At 36.2% G+C, this 17,197-nt stretch overlaps 1 protein-coding gene across 1 annotated transcript in view; it reads left to right on the top strand.

Moving 5' to 3' along the window:
- Positions 1-17,197, top strand: part of LOC122802497 (Golgi pH regulator) — a 467,960-nt gene that overhangs the window by 265,171 nt on the left and 185,592 nt on the right. The window contains exon 8 of the mRNA XM_044072150.1: positions 3,462-3,571. Coding sequence (XP_043928085.1) covers positions 3,462-3,571 — 110 coding nt within the window. The remainder of the gene's footprint in view (positions 1-3,461; positions 3,572-17,197) is intronic.

Here is a 17,197-nt window from a genome sequence, read left to right as displayed (position 1 = left end):
CCTCTGGGATTCCTTTTGTGTCCCTGCTGGACAGGGGCTTTGGGTACTGACTTGTCTAAACATGGGCTACATTCTTGGCTAGGCTCAACTTCTGCTTAAGTCTAGGAAGAGTCGAGGAAAAAACTAAAATTAAAAAAAATGATTGATCTAGCTTTCATGTGGGTTGTGTCAGCCTTTTAAAAAAGTACATTTATACAAACGCACCCACATACAGACCATGCGCACACACTTGCCTTACATTGTGAAGATTCCAATACATTCTAAATGCTGCTGCTGGGAAGGGTTAGGGAAACCATCTTCCTTCTCCTTGAATGGGTTAAGCTCTTTCCGCTTAAAAATGCTTTACAGTTTGTTAATCTGAGGACATTTAGGGGTGCACTGTTAAACATGGGAGGCTCCAGTACGGTATTTGGGATGAGAGTGGACTGGTCACCAGGAGCAGAGTTGCAGCGGGTTGTGGAGGTGCTTATAGCCCCTGCAGTTGGCTTTCTTGAATGCCTGTCAGAAAAAGGAGACTAGAGACTTGGAAGAAAAAAATAAAACTTTGTATGTGCACTTGTGGGTAAAATGTGGATATATGTCTTTTATTCATACTAAGCCTCAGTACAGAATAGCTCTAATGCAGGGTTGTTGTTTTGTGGACCACATAAATCCAACAGATTAATTTAGGAATATTATTTTTACAAATGAGAGGGCATGAAACAGTAGCTCTGTATAGTTATGCACTGAAAAAAGAAATCTAAGCAACATGCGTTTTGTGAAGTCTGGAAAGCAGTACTCTGTAAGGTCTTGCTACTGGATGTATTCTAGGCTTATGGGTTAAAAACCACATACTTTTTACTGGTAAATGTTTTAAAAAGTTTAAACAGGCTCTGCCTTATGAAGGTCTGCAGTTTTCTACTCTTCATATTTTTGGGTTAAAGTCTGACTGAAAGATAACATTTACTGTTTAAGTTGTATTTATTATCCTACTGTATCAGGATGTTGTCTTTCTTTGTTCTGTGCATTTCAACATACCTCTCAGCTGACAGAATTTCACAAAATGCCCAGATTTTTGGCTCATATTTTTGGTCTGTTCCTCGTAAATTGTGTGGTTTTATGACGTATTGAGGATTGTAATCACTAAATAATGACAAGCATTTGCATTTCAAACTCCATACCCTTCAAAAATGCATGCTAATATTACTCTTGTAAGAAACTTCTCTGTGTGGAAGATTTTCAGTCCATATATTTCTAGTTAATCACTGTATATTAATCAGATAAGACAATAGTAGTAGAAGTAGCAAACGTAAACTCGTCTTAAGTCTAAACAAAACAAAAAGTAATAATAGAAAATATATAATTGTACAGCATTACTAAGTATTTGAAAGTAATCCAAGCAAGACAGGCAGTCTGTTTCCAGTCGAAAATCCTTTATTAAGTACACAGACAAGCGATCCAAGTAAAATAAAAATAGAGTAATAATTTCCTCACAAGCTTTCTAAATATATATATATATATATATATATATATATATATATATATATATATATATACTTTTTATCAGGCATGGGAGTAGTTTATTGTGCTATAAAACAAAGTGTTATTGGTACATATGTTAAATTCACATCCCTTCCCCCATCAGTGTGACATTCGAGCTGGTCCTGCACTACTTAGTAGCTGTCATAATAATATATAACCCTTATGTACTTTAAATAAAATTTATAATGATGTGGTACCTCTTATTTAACCAAATTATTAAGTAGATTATTAAGTATCTGCTACCAATCATTAGCGGACCGGAGTTCCGCTGTGGCGACCCCTAACCGGGATAAACCGAAAGACACAAACAAATTAAGTAGATTATTAAGTCTGTGATTTTATCCACAACAATGTACTACATGGCTGGAAATATATCAACCTTAGTTCATTTATCAATCAAAAAATATATATAAATATATACATATAAATTTTGCATGTAAAAATCAATTTCTGTTTTCATAACCTATTGTTAACAAAGATCGCTTTCGTCCTTCTAGACTTCTTCAGGTCTGCATACAAGAATCCTAAAAACCTATATAATTGTATAATTAGTTAGTATTGTTATTACACATCATTTTGAATAAAGTGGAAAAAAGAACCAGAAAAAAAAATAAAAATAAGAAAAAATGTATGTATGATGATGGAAACAAAATATACACTTAAATTTCAACTGATTTAAAATGGCATTTAAAACCAGTTTGTAGAATAAAATAAAATAAAATACAATTAGTCATGTAAACAATGTGGCAATTTTCTAAGTTTCACTGCACTTTTAATTGAACAGTAGTTTAGTCCAGGCTTACGCGATCTTTAACAATAGGTTATGAAAATAGAAATTGATTTTTAAATGCAAAATGTATATGTATATATTTATATATATTTTTTGATTGCCAAATGAACTAAGGTTGATATATTTCCAGCCATGTAGTATATTGTCTTGGATAAAATCACAGACTATTAAATCTACTTAATAATTTGGTTAAATAAGAGGTACCACATCATTATAAATTTTTTTAAAGTACATAAGGGTTATATATTATTATGACCGCTACTAAGTAGGGCAGGACCAGCTCGAATGTCACACCGATGGGGGAAGGGATGTGAATTTAACATATGTACCAATAACATTTTGTTTTACAGCACAATAAACCACTCCCATGCCTGATAAAAAGTATGTATATATTTAGAAAGCTTGTGAGAAAATTATTACTCTATTTTTGTTTTACTTGGATCGCTTGTCTGTGTACTTAATAAAGGATTTTCGACTGGAAACAGGCTGCCTGCCTTGCTTGGATTACTTTCGAATACTTAGTAAAGCTGTACAATTATATATTTTCTATTATTATATTTTGTTTTGTTTTGAATTAAGACGAGTTTACGTTCACTACTTCTAGTACTATTGTCTGATCTGATTAATATACAGTGATTAACTATAAATATATGGACTGAAAATCTTCCGCACAGAAAAGTTTCTTACACTGTTTTGTTTTTGGACCCAATACACTTTAGTGGGTTGTTTTGAGACTTCGGGGATACCACGGAGATTACTTGTCTAATGTTATTCTTGCAACTTTTAGCTTTGTAAACAGAGAGGTATACATTTCACTTAGGCATGTGAGTGCAAGTTCCATGAAGTAAAGAAATAATTGTAATGTGAAAAACAGAAATTATTATTTTTATAGTACTATGTGTATAAGTGTGTGTCTGAAAAGACAGGAAGCTAAATAGTGAGACACTTTTGAGACTGTATACTGTAGAAAGATGGATTTAAAGCACGATGCACGTTTTTGGAGAGTAAGTGTTGAAATACTTAATATTTTGCCAATGGAAAGCAAATTAAGGTCTGTCTCTCTATTGTACTGGTTGCGAACCAAGAGTGTTACCAGTATGGATTTTGCACAACGGAGTATTTCTGGTATTTTTTGTTTTGTTTTTGTTAGGATGGCTATGACCAGAAGGATGATGTACCAACGAGGAGAAGTTCAGAACCAACCCACTGGGTTTTGGCGAATGATTAAAAGTGTCACAACATCCAGCACAAGCAGTGAAAGTATCCTTTCCACGTCAGTTATCTGTGTCGTTAATTGTATAAGTACACTCCTTTGTATGGCACCCGTTTGCATATTTCACATCACATTGCGATCTTTGTGCAGTTTGTTTCTCTACCATCCATGTATCTATCTTCATGCAGCATTGATGTAACGTGAATGATACACCTCCTACCACCCACCCCTGTTACTGTTTTTATATATCATTAGGAAGCCATCTATAGTTTATTTATTTATTTATTTATTATTTTTATTTATTTTACATTTGTTGACCGGGCTGGTCCAGCTGGATATATTTCCATTTTCATTAGAGGCCCGGGGAGAAAAGCTTCACATATAAACAACCACCACCACACACAAAATGTTTATAATAAATAAGAAAGGTATTACAGTTTAAACTATGGGAAGATTATGCGACACACTACAATAATACATCATACACCTACAGATCATTTTACAGTATGAATATCTAGGGCAACCCCAAGACATTATTAGAATACATTTAAATCCTTGGTTATTCTAGTTTACTCCAGACAGTTACTATTTCCAAAGGGTTAGACAGTAACAGTAGAAAAAGTAAGAGGTATAAAGAAAATGTCAGGAATACTACTTTCAGGATACATTCATAGCCAAGTAGAAAAGATGTGTAATTGGTGCCTGAGTAGTAGAGATAACTTATAGGTGCTACTAATTCAGAGGAGTAAACAGGAAAGAGTGGAGGAAAGTAGGAAGTCAAGAGAATGACAAAGAGAAATCCAGAGGATCAGTCTGGGTAACAGCAAGGGCATAGCCAGTGAGATTTAAGGTGTTTCTTAAGACTTTGTTTAAAGAGAGGAAGGAATGGAAGTGAGGGTAGGTCAGATGGCAAGAGGTTCCATTGTTTTCCAGCGGTATTAGAGAACAGTGAGTCCCCAGCTAAGTTGCTAGACTTGGTGGTACTGGCTAGAAGTTTATTGGAGGAGCGTAAGGAATCAAGATTCCTATAGGGTGCTATAAGGTTGTTTAGTACTGGAGTATTGTTAGGTTGGTAAAAAATCTTATGAACAATGGTAAGTTGGGAAAGTATCAGAAGGTTTTTAGTTGAAACAGTAGCTCTGTATAGTTATGCACTGAAAAAAGAAATCTAAGCAACATGTGTTTTGTGAAGTCTGGAAAGCAGTACTCTGTAAGGTCTTGCTACTGGATGTATTCTAGGCTTATGGGTTAAAAAGCACATACTTTTTACTGGTAAATGTTTTAAAAAGTTTAAACAAGCTCTGCCTTATGAAGGTCTGCAGTTTTCTACTCTTCATATTTCTGGGTTAAAGTCTGACCGAAAGATAACATTTACTGTTTAATATACTTAATGTATTTAATGTATTTATTATCCTACTGTATCAGGATATTGTCTTTCTTTGTTCTGTGCATTTCAACGTACCTCTCAGCTGACAGAATTTCACAGAATGCCCAGATTTTTGGCTCATATTTTTGGTCTGTTCCTTGTAAATTGTGTGGTTTTATGACATATTGAGGATTGTAATCACTAAATAATGACAAGCATTTGCAATTCAAACTCCATACCCTTCAAAAATGTGTGCTAATGTTATTCTTGTAAGAAACTTCTCTGTGTGGAAGATTTTCAGTCCATATATTTCTAGTTAATCAGTGTATATTAATCAGATCAGACAATAGTAGTAGAAGTAGCGAACGTAAACTCATCTTAAGTCAAAACAAAACAAAAAGTAATAATAGAAAATATATAATTGTACAGCATTACTAAGTATTCGAAAGTAATCCAAGCAAGGTAGGCAGTCAGTTTCCAGACGAAAATCCTTTAAGTACACAGACAAGCGATCCAAGTAAAACAAAAACAGAGTAATAATTTCCTCACAAGCTTTCTAAATAATATATATATATATATATATATATATATATATATATATATATATATATATATATATATATATATATATATACTTTTTATCAGGCATGGGAGTGGTTTATTGTGCTGTAAAACAAAGTGTTATTGGTACATATGTTAAATTCATATCCCTTCCCCCATCAGTGTGACATTCGAGCTGGTCCTGCACTACTTAGTAGCTGTCATAATAATATATAACCATTATGTACTTTAAATCAAATTTATAATGATGTGGTACCTCTTATTTAACCAAATTATTAAGTCTGTGATTTTATCCACAACAGTATACTACATGGCTGGAAATATATCAACCTTAGTTCATTTGGCAATCAAAATATATATATAAATATATACATATACATTTTGCATGTAAAAATCAGTTTCTATTTTCATAACCTATTGTTAACAAAGATGGCTTTCGTCCTTCTAGACTTCTTCAGGTCTGTGTACAAGAATCCTAAAAACCTATATAATTGTATAATTAGTTAGTATTGTTATTACACATCATTTTGAATAAAGTGGAAAAAATAACCAGAAAAAAAAAAAATAAAAATAAGAAAAAATGTATGTATGATGAAAATTTCAACTGATTTAAAATGGCATTTAAAACCAATTTGTAGAATAAAATAAAATACAATTAGTCATGTAAACAATGTGGTAATTTTCTAAGTTCCAGTGCACTTTTAATTGAACAGTAGTTTAGTCCAGGCTTAAGAGATCTTTAACAATAGGTTATGAAAATAGAAATTGATTTTTACATGCAAAATGTATATGTATATATTTATATATATTTTTGATTGCCAAATGAACTAAGGTTGATATATTTCCAGCCATGTAGTATATTGTCTTGGATAAAATCACAGACTATTAAATCTACTTAATAATTTGGTTAAATAAGAGGTACCACATCATTATAAATTTTATTTAAAGTACATAATGGTTATATATTATTATGACAGCTACTAAGTAGGGCAGGACCAGCTTGAATGTCACACTGATGGGGGAAGGGATATGAATTTAACATATGTACCAATAACACTTTGTTTTACAGCACAATAAACCACTCCCATGCCTGATAAAAAGTATATATATATATATTTAGAAAGCTTGTGAGGAAATTATTACTCTATTTTTGTTTTACTTGGATCGCTTGTCTGTGTACTTAATAAAGGATGTTCGACTGGAAACAGACTGCCTGCCTTGCTTGGATTACTTTTGAATACTTAGTAATGCTGTACAATTCCAAAACGTAGAACAGTTTGAAGGAGGCACAAATCCAAGATCCACACAAAAATACTTTAATAAACCGACTCTTCAGTCCAACAAACACGAACAGTTAGTAAAATGACTGTGCAGTCCACTAACGCAATTACAGCAACACTGCTGCTTAAACAACTTCTTCAGATGGAGACAAATGCATACCTACACAAAACACTCCATTTATGTACTCATTAAAATAATTAAACAATTAATTAATCAATAAAAAGGGTGAGTTAGAAGCATCTGCATTTAGAGCTAATGCTCATAATACAATCAAATACAATATGTAGTATAATATACTACCTTAATTTTAAAATATAACATAATTTTAAAATACATAATTTTGAAGTACATTTAAAATACATTTAAAGTAAAACAGTAAGAAAAATTTTTATAAAAGGAAAAGGAAAGATAAAAAAATTATAGCTTAGCTGATCTCAGCTTAAGCACAGGCATCATTTAATCCTGGAGGTTTGTTCGCCTCCAAGAAAAGCCGCCACAAAAGCTCCTTATATTCAATCGAGGTCTCCCATGGACCACCCCTTACATCTTTTTCCACTACTTCCAACACAAAGAAGCTAAATTTGGCTTCCTGACAAGTTAGTTTGTGACGGAATAAAGCATTATTGGTACATTTTATTTTCATCTCATAATAATGCTCATATATTCTATTCTTTAACTTTCTTTCCGATTTCCCTACATAAAATGCATCACAATGGTCACACAAACCTAAATACACTATCCCAGAGGTGTGACAGTTAGTAAAATATTTGCTCTGAATCAATCTGTCCCTACTCTCTATAAAAATTGTATGCTTGGTACAGATATAAGGGCATTGGGAACATCTTCCACACTTAAAGGTTCCCATTTTACCTTCCTTTACTGTTTTCATATCATATTTACACTCTAAAATAGTCTTTAAACTTTTGCCCCTTCTATATGTACACTTCAAAGGCTCATCAAAAATACATTTCAAGTCTGAAATCTGACCAAACCTATACCATTCTTCCTCCAGAATCTTCCTAATTCTGGGTGCACTACCATTGTAGTCCACTACTAGGCTTAGTGGAGCCACTATTATGAGCATTAGCTCTTTAAATGCAGATGCTTCTAACTCACCCTTTTTATTGATTAATTGTTTAATTATTTTAATGAGTATATAAATGGAGTGTTTTGTGTAGGTATGCATTTGTCTCCATCTGAAGAAGTTGTTTAAACGAAAACGCAGTGTTGCTGTAATTGCGTTAGTGGACTGCACAGTCATTTTACTAACTGTTCGTGTTTGTTGGACTGAAGAGTCGGTTTATTAAAGTATTTTTGTGTGGATCTTGGATTTGTGCCTCCTTCAAACTGTTCTACGTTTTGGTGTTTGGTGAACATTTGAGCAGTGATTCCTTTTGGTTGTGGTAATGCTGTACAATTATATATTTTCTGTTATTACTTTTTGTTTTGTTTTGACTTAAGATGAGTTTACGTTCGCTACTTCTACTACTATTGTCTGATCTGATTAATATACAGTGATTGACTAGAAATATATGGACTGAAAATCTTCCACACAGAGAAGTTTCTTACACTGTTTTGTTTTTGGACCCAATACACTTTAGTGGGTTGTTTTGAGACTTCGGGGATACCACGGAGATTACTTGTCTAATGTTATTCTTGTGACTTTTGGCTTTGTAAATAGAGAGGTATACGTTTCACTTAGGCATGTGAGTGAAAGTTCCATGAAGTAAAGAAATAATTGTAATGTGAAAAACAGAAATCATTATTTTTATAGTACTATGTGTATAAATGTGCGTCGAAGCAAAATAGTAAGACACATTTGAGACTGTATACTGTAGAAAGATGGATTTAAAGCCCGACGCACATTTTTGGAGAGTAAGTGTTGAAATACTTAATACTTTGCCAATGGAAAGCAAATTAAGGTCTGTCTCTTTATTGTACTGGCTGTGAACCAAGAGTGTTACCAGTATGGATTTTGCACAACGGAGTATTTCTGTTTTGTTTTTGTTAGGATGGCTATGACCAGAAGGATGATGTACCAACGAGGAGAAGTTCAGAACCAACCCACTGGGTTTTGGCGAATGATTAAAAGTGTCACAACATCCAGCACAAGCAGTGAAAGTATCCTTTCCACGTCAGTTATCTGTGTCGTTAATTGTATAAGTACACTCTTTTTTTGTATGGCACCCCTGTTTGCATATTTCCCATCACATTGGGATCTTTGTGCAGTTTTTCTACCATCCATGTATCCATCTTCATGCAGCATTGATGTTACGTGAATGATACACCTCCTACCACCCACCCCTGTTACTGTTTTTATATATCATTAGGAAGCCATCTATAGTTTCTTCTGCCTGTTGGGTTTTTTTTTTCCTTTTTGTTCTTCAATTTTTAGTATGGGCTCTGCATGAAGCAGCCACTACTCTCTTTTCCTTTTTAGTTTTCATTTTTAATTTTGGTTTGCTAACCTCATAAGGCAGTCAAATAGTCGTATGGAGCACTGATTACATTTTAAGTTGACTTAGCATTGATGTACAAAGCATGGTTGTTAGCTTGACTTTTGCAGATTGCATTGTGGAATTCTTTGGTACCATAACCCAATTAGCTGAATTATGTTGTGGGAATCTCTAGGCCTTTCCCATAATGCCTTTATTTATGGCATTATGCTTAGGTATGTTATTTTTCTAAAATGTAGTTTTCCTGCTGGTGCATTTTGGGTAACATTTTTTCATTAAAGTAGTTATGCTAAGGTTTCTTTTTCTGTTATTTGTCCAACTACTGGACAACAGCCCTAGTGACAGAGATCTGCTATCCCCCCCACCCATATACATGAGCTTCTACAGTGTCAGCAATAGGAGGAGCCCCAAATCTCTAATTAGCTTTAATTGTGGCTGATATGCCCATGTATCTCCTCTCCTTTGTTTATTTAATATCAGCTGAAATCGTAGTACTTTGATATACACTGCTTTTGATCTAAGCATGTTATCTTAGAGACACCGTTTTCATCTTCGCCTCTTTTTCTTTACGTTTCTTTTTTCCTCATTGACTTATATATGTACGTCATTTGCATATTCGTTCAAAAACTTTTCACGTGTCTTTTCCACTGTTTATGTTTTGTAAACATTGACTGCGTCCTGTTTGTTATGTACCCCTTAATTTCGAGTCTCAGTAAGTTTGTTTATTGGCTATATTTGTACACAATTCACCCCCTTGATGCATTGCCTAATGGTAGATTTAGTGATTCTGCAGTTTTAAACTCTGTGAGAAAGGGAAACCCTAACCTTTGTCTAGGGAATGAACCCAGGACCCCCACGTTGTGTGCAGTTGTCACTGCCAGTGGACCAACAAGGAGTCTCTGGGCAGGGTAAGTACCTGTTTTCCTCCAACAGCAGTTGCTTCTCCTCTCGACTGGGAAACCACCATGATGGTGATTTTTACCACACATCCAGTACAGAACAAACAATTAACTTAGTACTGTATTAACTCAAAGAGAAAGGAAAACACTGAATGCTGTCTGGGAATTGAACTCAGGACACCCATATTCAGTCTGGTAATTACTCCCACTGGAGCAAAAAAGAGTCTTTGGATAGTTAGGTACCTGATTTCCCTCAAGAAAAGTTGTTTGTACTTCTGTAGTTTTCCACTAAGCTGGTCTCCATAGGTTCATAGGAGATTACTAGGCTGACAGCTCAAGAGCCCTTACAAGCCTAGCCATTATAACCCAGATTTACACAATTTTCGATCTCTAAGAGCTAGAGGATGGCTTAGGTTTGTGCCTATGCTTTGAGTATTTTTCAGTGTGAGGCTTCCCATAAGGAACAAGGGTGCCACCCAGGAGTGAATTTATGATTTCCCATTCATTGAGCCAAAATGCATTTGAAGAGGGTCAGGGAAGGGTCTTAACATGTCTGTGTGCTTTGTTGTTCACAGTTTATTCAAGGATATTTGTGTACAGTGCCTTTTCCCTGCATTTGGAATCCACTACAGATGCAAGACCTGATGACCTTGCTACACGCAGACTTGGGCATTCTAATGCGCTAGTCTTGCAGATTATTACTAAATTAATTCTCAATAATCTGGTCTTTTTTATTACAAACTGAATTCTTAGTACTTTGGTCATTTTAGGTCAGGCAGATTTACATCCTAAATATCATTCCAAGTTGCCAGGGTTGTGACTTCTGCTGTATGCTAAATGTGATTTTAAGCACTTTGTGTTTGCTTTAGGAATGCTTGATTTAGAAGTTGTCTTGCAAATAATTAATAATGGTCCACTTTTAGCAATGCCTTCAATGACAACACACTCCTAGATTGTGGCCAAATTGCGGACACATAAGGTCTTTTGTTTTGTGAAGAGAGAGAAAAAAAAATGAACCACAGTGAACTAACAATAGTTGTTATAAAATGACCTTCACAGATGCTTAAATACCATTGCAACTTGCACGGTTGGCAGAGTATATGTTTATTTAATATTGACTTTTGATATGAATCATCTTTATAGATTTTAAAGCAAAACAGAAGTAATCCACTGTGCTCGGGGTGGATGTGATATCCATCATGTGATCTAGAGGGTAACTGGGCAAACAGAAAAGAGAACCAATGTCTATCTCAAAACATGTCACCTTAGCTTTTAGATCTAGCAGACTGCTTCTAATTCCCTCACAGCAGGAGGAATAAGATTCCTTGTAGAAGTTTTTTTAAAAGTTCTTTTTTTTTAAAGTTTATTCAAGCTAGTTAAGTGAGTTGATGGATGAGTGTTCTTCATCATAAGTATGTAATTATATGCTGCTATTGTACCCATGTCTTACTGCATATAGCTATGGGCTTTGTAAATAGTTTTGTGTATGTGCACAGTTATGCTGCATGGCAGTGTTTGTATTGTTGCATTTAGATTGTATTGTGTCTGAATCTGTTCATGTCAGGTTTACATGTAATGTGTACCTTGAGCTTGGGTTATAACCATTGCGGATCCTTTGGACCAGCCCATTTACCAGTTTAATAAGCAAATAAAAAAACATGACAGAAATGATTGTGTGATTTTAGCAAAACAAAGCAGAGCATACTACATTTTGAAACAGTGTGCACATGTGATTATAAGTATTATAACATAAAAAAAATATTCAGGGATATTGAAAACCTTTTTGTGTTCCTGTGATCATGACAGCAGTGAAAGAGGAGGGACCAAGTTAGGTTATGTGCTGAATGTACATGCATGTGTGAAAAGTAATAGTATCCGAGTTTGGTTAGATGAATGTAGGATTAGGAGAAAGTGTGTGACATCCTTCAGTGTGGGGTGGCAGTGATCAGGAGTTATCAGAGTCTAAAGCAGAGAGTTTGTTGTGCCTAGAGTTATGACGGTGTGCCTAAACTGGGGTGGTTGCTAAGAAAGATGGCTCTTTAGTGACGGGAGTGATACATTTCTGTTTTCTTTATATTGAACAATCCTGTACACCTTTTTATTCTATCTTATGATTTTTTTCCAAACTTGCAAAATTCAGAGAATAAAGGCAAAGAACTGCCCTTTCTTTGTCTTGTGCAGGAAAAGTTGTCTTTCATTTCTCAAGCCCTGTCCAGTATAGGAACTTAAGCCAGTACAGGCCAAGGAGTCCCACCTCAGCTGACAGAAGAGATAGCTTTGCTAAATAACATGGCGGCTGCTTCAGATCTTCAACTACTAAAATAATTTCCATTCATCAGGAGTATAATAACAAGTAAAGGAGGTGCACAGAGACGAACCTCTGCTGTTTCAGTCTGAAGATGATCCTGACCTATTGCTACTAACATTATTGCCTGGATCTCAGTTACTTATCGAGTGTATACTAGGCTAACTGCTCTGAAGGGCCATTTTAAGCCTAGCCAGTAAACCAAGGTCAGAATCGAACTCAACTTTGTACCTAGTGTCTGAGGTAAAGAACTTAAAAATGATGCTAAACCAACTCTACAGACATCTTGGACATTTACGTGCACCATGACATTGTGAGAGTGGCTCAGCACCAGCTGGTTAAATGGTTACTTATAGGGTTCTGCATCTTCATCATCCTTTGGGGAATCCTTGTATTCTGTGACATTTGAATTGCTTGATTGCCAGGCTACCCCTCCTCCATTCAAACCATTCGTTTCTGTTTCTCTGAATTCATCTTTTGGATTTTTCTCTTTGTGGTCATCGCTGCAGCCTTTGGGATCTCCAAGCTGCAAGCCAGTATTTCTAGAGAGCCGTATTTTTTGTCTTTCACAAGGAGCTCATATCTGTTAGGGCTGACCTAGATTTCCTTTGCTTAGACCTGTCCTTAAACCAGTCTGTTAATTTCCATTTCCTTTGCTGGGCCAAATTCAGATGAAGGAAAGAGAGGTAGCACCCCACACCCTGAATGTGACTTGTCGTCTCGGCGTTTACCTAAACAGGGTGCACGAGTTCAAGAAACCAGGCTGGTTATCTCAGTTCCTTTTTAGGTAAGGAAGAAATTGCTGTGGATTGGTAAACTTTAGCAAAGTAAATTACTAATTGTACTGACTTTGGAAACCGATTATGGAGTAACATTTGACCGTGTCTTTTTCAAAAGGATATTCGTGGTGTTGCTCCCTATTGAAGTATCAGAACTTTCAACGCCAAGTCCGGAAATTATGAAAAAAAACAAAGAATGCAGCAGGAGAGTGAGCAGCGAACATCATTTTTCCCCTTTAAAGTTGTTTTTGCATGGCAGGCAAGCCCCCCTGCATGCCCATATGGGGGGCAACTTTCCCACACCCTCCAATTTTATATACCACCTCAGAGATCGCCATACCTTTGCTAGGATAGGTTCTCAATCAACATATGCTTTAAGTTGAGCATTTTTATTCCTATTGTGTGTGGCCGGCTAAAATGTAGAGTGCATGGATGACATCATGATACACAGCTGCACGGGTCATATGCACCTCTGTGCCTGAGAGCTAAAACTATTTCAGAATTGTGCTCATGAGGATATTTAAAAATATATTTTATCAGCTGCTCTTTGTAGAAATCTTTTGTACAGATTAAATTGAGTATATATCTTTTGTTTTCACATTCTGTTTTTCTAAGGCCGGCCTATATTTTTTGCATCACAAGCACACTTTGGGAATTTGTGCGGATCTGCATTAGTGTGGCTAAAAGTGTACTCCCTGGGGCTGTATTTGCTAATCTTGAAATGGACATTCAGTCTTACAAACCCCCTGCTACTACTCAACAATGTCCGATATCTGGGATTCTATACCCCTGGTGCTATGAAAGTTCAAATGCTACATATCTATGACTTTTGCCTGTTGACCAGTGAATCCACTGCCTCCCTGTTACAATGCAGAGTCCTGCAGCAGTCTGTTCCATTCTCTCTGTTTCTAAAGAACCTTTCATCTGTCTGCTCTCTCTCAAACCTGTTGTATGATGAGCGTCTGTTTCCTAAAGATGGTATTACATCAGAATTTCTGCAGCCATCCAAACAGGAGCAGTTTAATTCCTTATACCGATGGTTATTTAACGGCCAACTAATTCTACATAAAGTGCCAGTAAAACTAAAACTACAACATTTGGTACGCCTCAGGGACTTGGCAGTAACATCATTTTCTGCTGTTTAACTTCTAGGGCAATACTTTTATCATAAGAGATGACAGCAAGTACCTTGGCATTTGTTTTGATCTCAATTTTACATTCCATAAACACAAGGGCATAACTTTCAGAAGGCCCTCATTTGGCACAGATTCTTGTATAAGTTTGTTATTCCACTTGCTTCAGAATATTGTTAGGCTATCTCTAAAAGTATATGTATGCCCTCCTTGAACAGTTAGTCACCTTATCACTTGTGGAAACCATCGTAAAGTTATCATGCCAATGGACGTAGCACTGTACACTTCTGTCCTCAACAAATGCCATACTAATTACTGAAAGGACCACATCTGTCTTCAGCACTGCACTGTACGTAGTTCAAATTCCAATTATGCTCATTTCTTGCCAACAAAATCTAGTCAGTAGTCCTCTGTTTAAACATCCCTGCCTCTGTTTTGCTTAAAAGATCCCTCCCTTTTTACCTTATGCTCCACTAAGAGATCACTTTCAAAAAGTGGGATCAGCATTTTGGAATTCCATTGCTTCCAGCATTTGCTTCTCATCGTGTACGTAGCTGTTTCAAAATGCACTTTGGGAAGCATCAGTTTGTCAGACCTTAGTGCGGATGCTTTGCTGCTAGAATCCCCCATACATTCCACTTTCTCCTGCTCCCATATATTTCTCCAAAATACTTAATATTCTCCATCTCTACCTTACTTATTTGTGGTTGTTAACTAGGTATCTGAGCTGGTCCCAAGACCATTTTCAGTCATGATGTGGGCCTTAAGGCAAAGACAATGCAAATAATGTCTGATTGTCTGATATACATAGAGATTACACAGTCACTGAAGATAAGTACATTTATACATTGTTGAGTTATGTGTTTCATATCTTGTGAGAACAAACAATGAATGGTTAACATTATTCAGACATCCAAAATATATAGCACACCTTATTGTTTGGTATGTACGAATTTATACTTTTGGAATATATACTATGTACAACTAACAGTGTACAGTAAGCTAAAGTGGCACAACTGAATTGACTTTGCTCCAAAGTATGATTGGATAAGTGCTCGTTATGGTAGGGGGATGGTTATAGCTATTAGTTAGCCATGGTCCTTCACCCAAGTGCCACCAAAGGTTTCCATCAGGTGTTCTTTGAGTAACATTTGAATTCTCAATAGTTGTTACACTTTCTGACATCAGTGGGACTGAGTTTCAGCTGTCTTTGAGAAAGTGCATTATGTATTCGCAAGCTGAAATGAAGGCCTACCCAGGAGTTCCTTTTAGGCTAGAAAGAGGTTCTTATCATTTTATTGGATAGTGGATAATTGTATCTGTTGTTGAAAGGCTTAAAAGTAACAAGATGAGGAAAAAGGTGGGTAGTGACTAATAGACTTTTTAGTGGACCTTCAGTCATTTACTGTACTGTTGGAAAGATGAACAAACCATAATGTTTTGTTTTATTTTGGAGCAAGGCTGTTTTGTGAGAGGAGTTGAGGTAATAGGCAAGACATTTTTTAATCTGTCTTATTTCAAACTGCTATCATTAATACCTTCTCTCTCTCTTAACCTTTAAATACAGACACTATAAACCCTCACAGTCACTGCAGGAAGATGTGATTTTATTCTTTGAAACAGTCCATCATATCATTGATCTTACTACTTATTGGTTTCAAGTGTATCTTACCAATAGATATTACTACATCTGTTATTGTAACATTAACTGTTACCTAAATGAAGATGTAAATGTTCATTGTATGAAGTTGCCTCTGTCCCAAGTCATGGCTAAAAAGGGTTTTGTGACCAGCTCACCTACTCAGTTAATGGAAGTTAAATGAATTTGCTGCAAGAACTTGCCCAAAAATAAGCTGGTACTGTTACCTAATAGCATATCACAAAGGCAGATAAGTTCATAAAAATTATTGATGTATAGTCATTCTATCCCCCGTTTAGCATATCTTCTATTTCTACAATAAGCTCTATTTGCTGTTTTTTGTATGTAACTAGTGATAGAGCTGAGGAGGGTACGTGGTGTGAGTGGGACTGTGCATCTTTATTCTGTGACTTGAAATGTCACGCACCCATAAATTTTCAGTTGGGGAAAACATTTTTGTTCCTTTAGGGTTTTCATACCAGGCAGTCAAGTATTTCTGATGATGTTCTTCATTCCACATTGCTGCAGTCCTAACCATTGGGTAGTCCGCTGTCCCAGTCGGCCCGAATACCAAAGTATATGGCTGACGTCGGTCAAGGCGCATTAGTCTGACGTCAGGACGTCAGGGTACTAATGCGCATGACCGACGTCATATCCTCAGTCTTTTTTGCCGCATGGTCCGATGCAGAAGCAGTTTTGCGAGTGCAGGTTGGCGTTCTGAAATTTTCTGAAGTCGGAGTTTCAGACCGAATCAAAGTTGGCTAAGTACCCGCTGGGGAATATTTTGGTTTTTCTTGCCTCAGTATTTAACCGGATGTCAGAAAAGTGAATAACTGTATTTCTTGTGGGAAACAGATACCTCATAGGGATTACCATACCTTGTGTATACCTTGTTTAGGGCCTGAGCACGACGTTGTTGGATGCCGCTCTTGTGCTAGATTTAACAAACGCACTATTAAGAGAAGGTTAGACTGTGCCAGGTTAGTTTTGGGAAGCGTTGTAATTATAAAATGCCGCCGGATGCTCCGGCCCGCTTCGCCCAAAAAGCGCAAGGACAAAGCAGCAAAGTTTAGAGTGGAAGAACCGACAGTCCCGGACGCCGGTTCTTTAGAAGGCTCAGTGGAGCCGGAGGTTCTGCCAGGAGTTTCTTTGGAGTCTCAGGGAGAGACTTTACTGTTACAGGATGTGTCCTCTCAGGAGGTAGGCCAGGCTGAAGGGGCTTCTCAGGTGGCTGTTCTTCCCTCTCTTCCTAAG

This window comes from Protopterus annectens, chromosome 5.part0 (genome assembly GCF_019279795.1).
Source record: "Protopterus annectens isolate FY-2018-M chromosome 5.part0, PAN1.0, whole genome shotgun sequence".
Classification (NCBI taxonomy): Eukaryota; Metazoa; Chordata; order Ceratodontiformes; family Protopteridae; genus Protopterus; species Protopterus annectens.
Note: the sequence above shows the minus strand (reverse complement) of the source record. Positions and strands in the feature narration are given on the sequence as shown.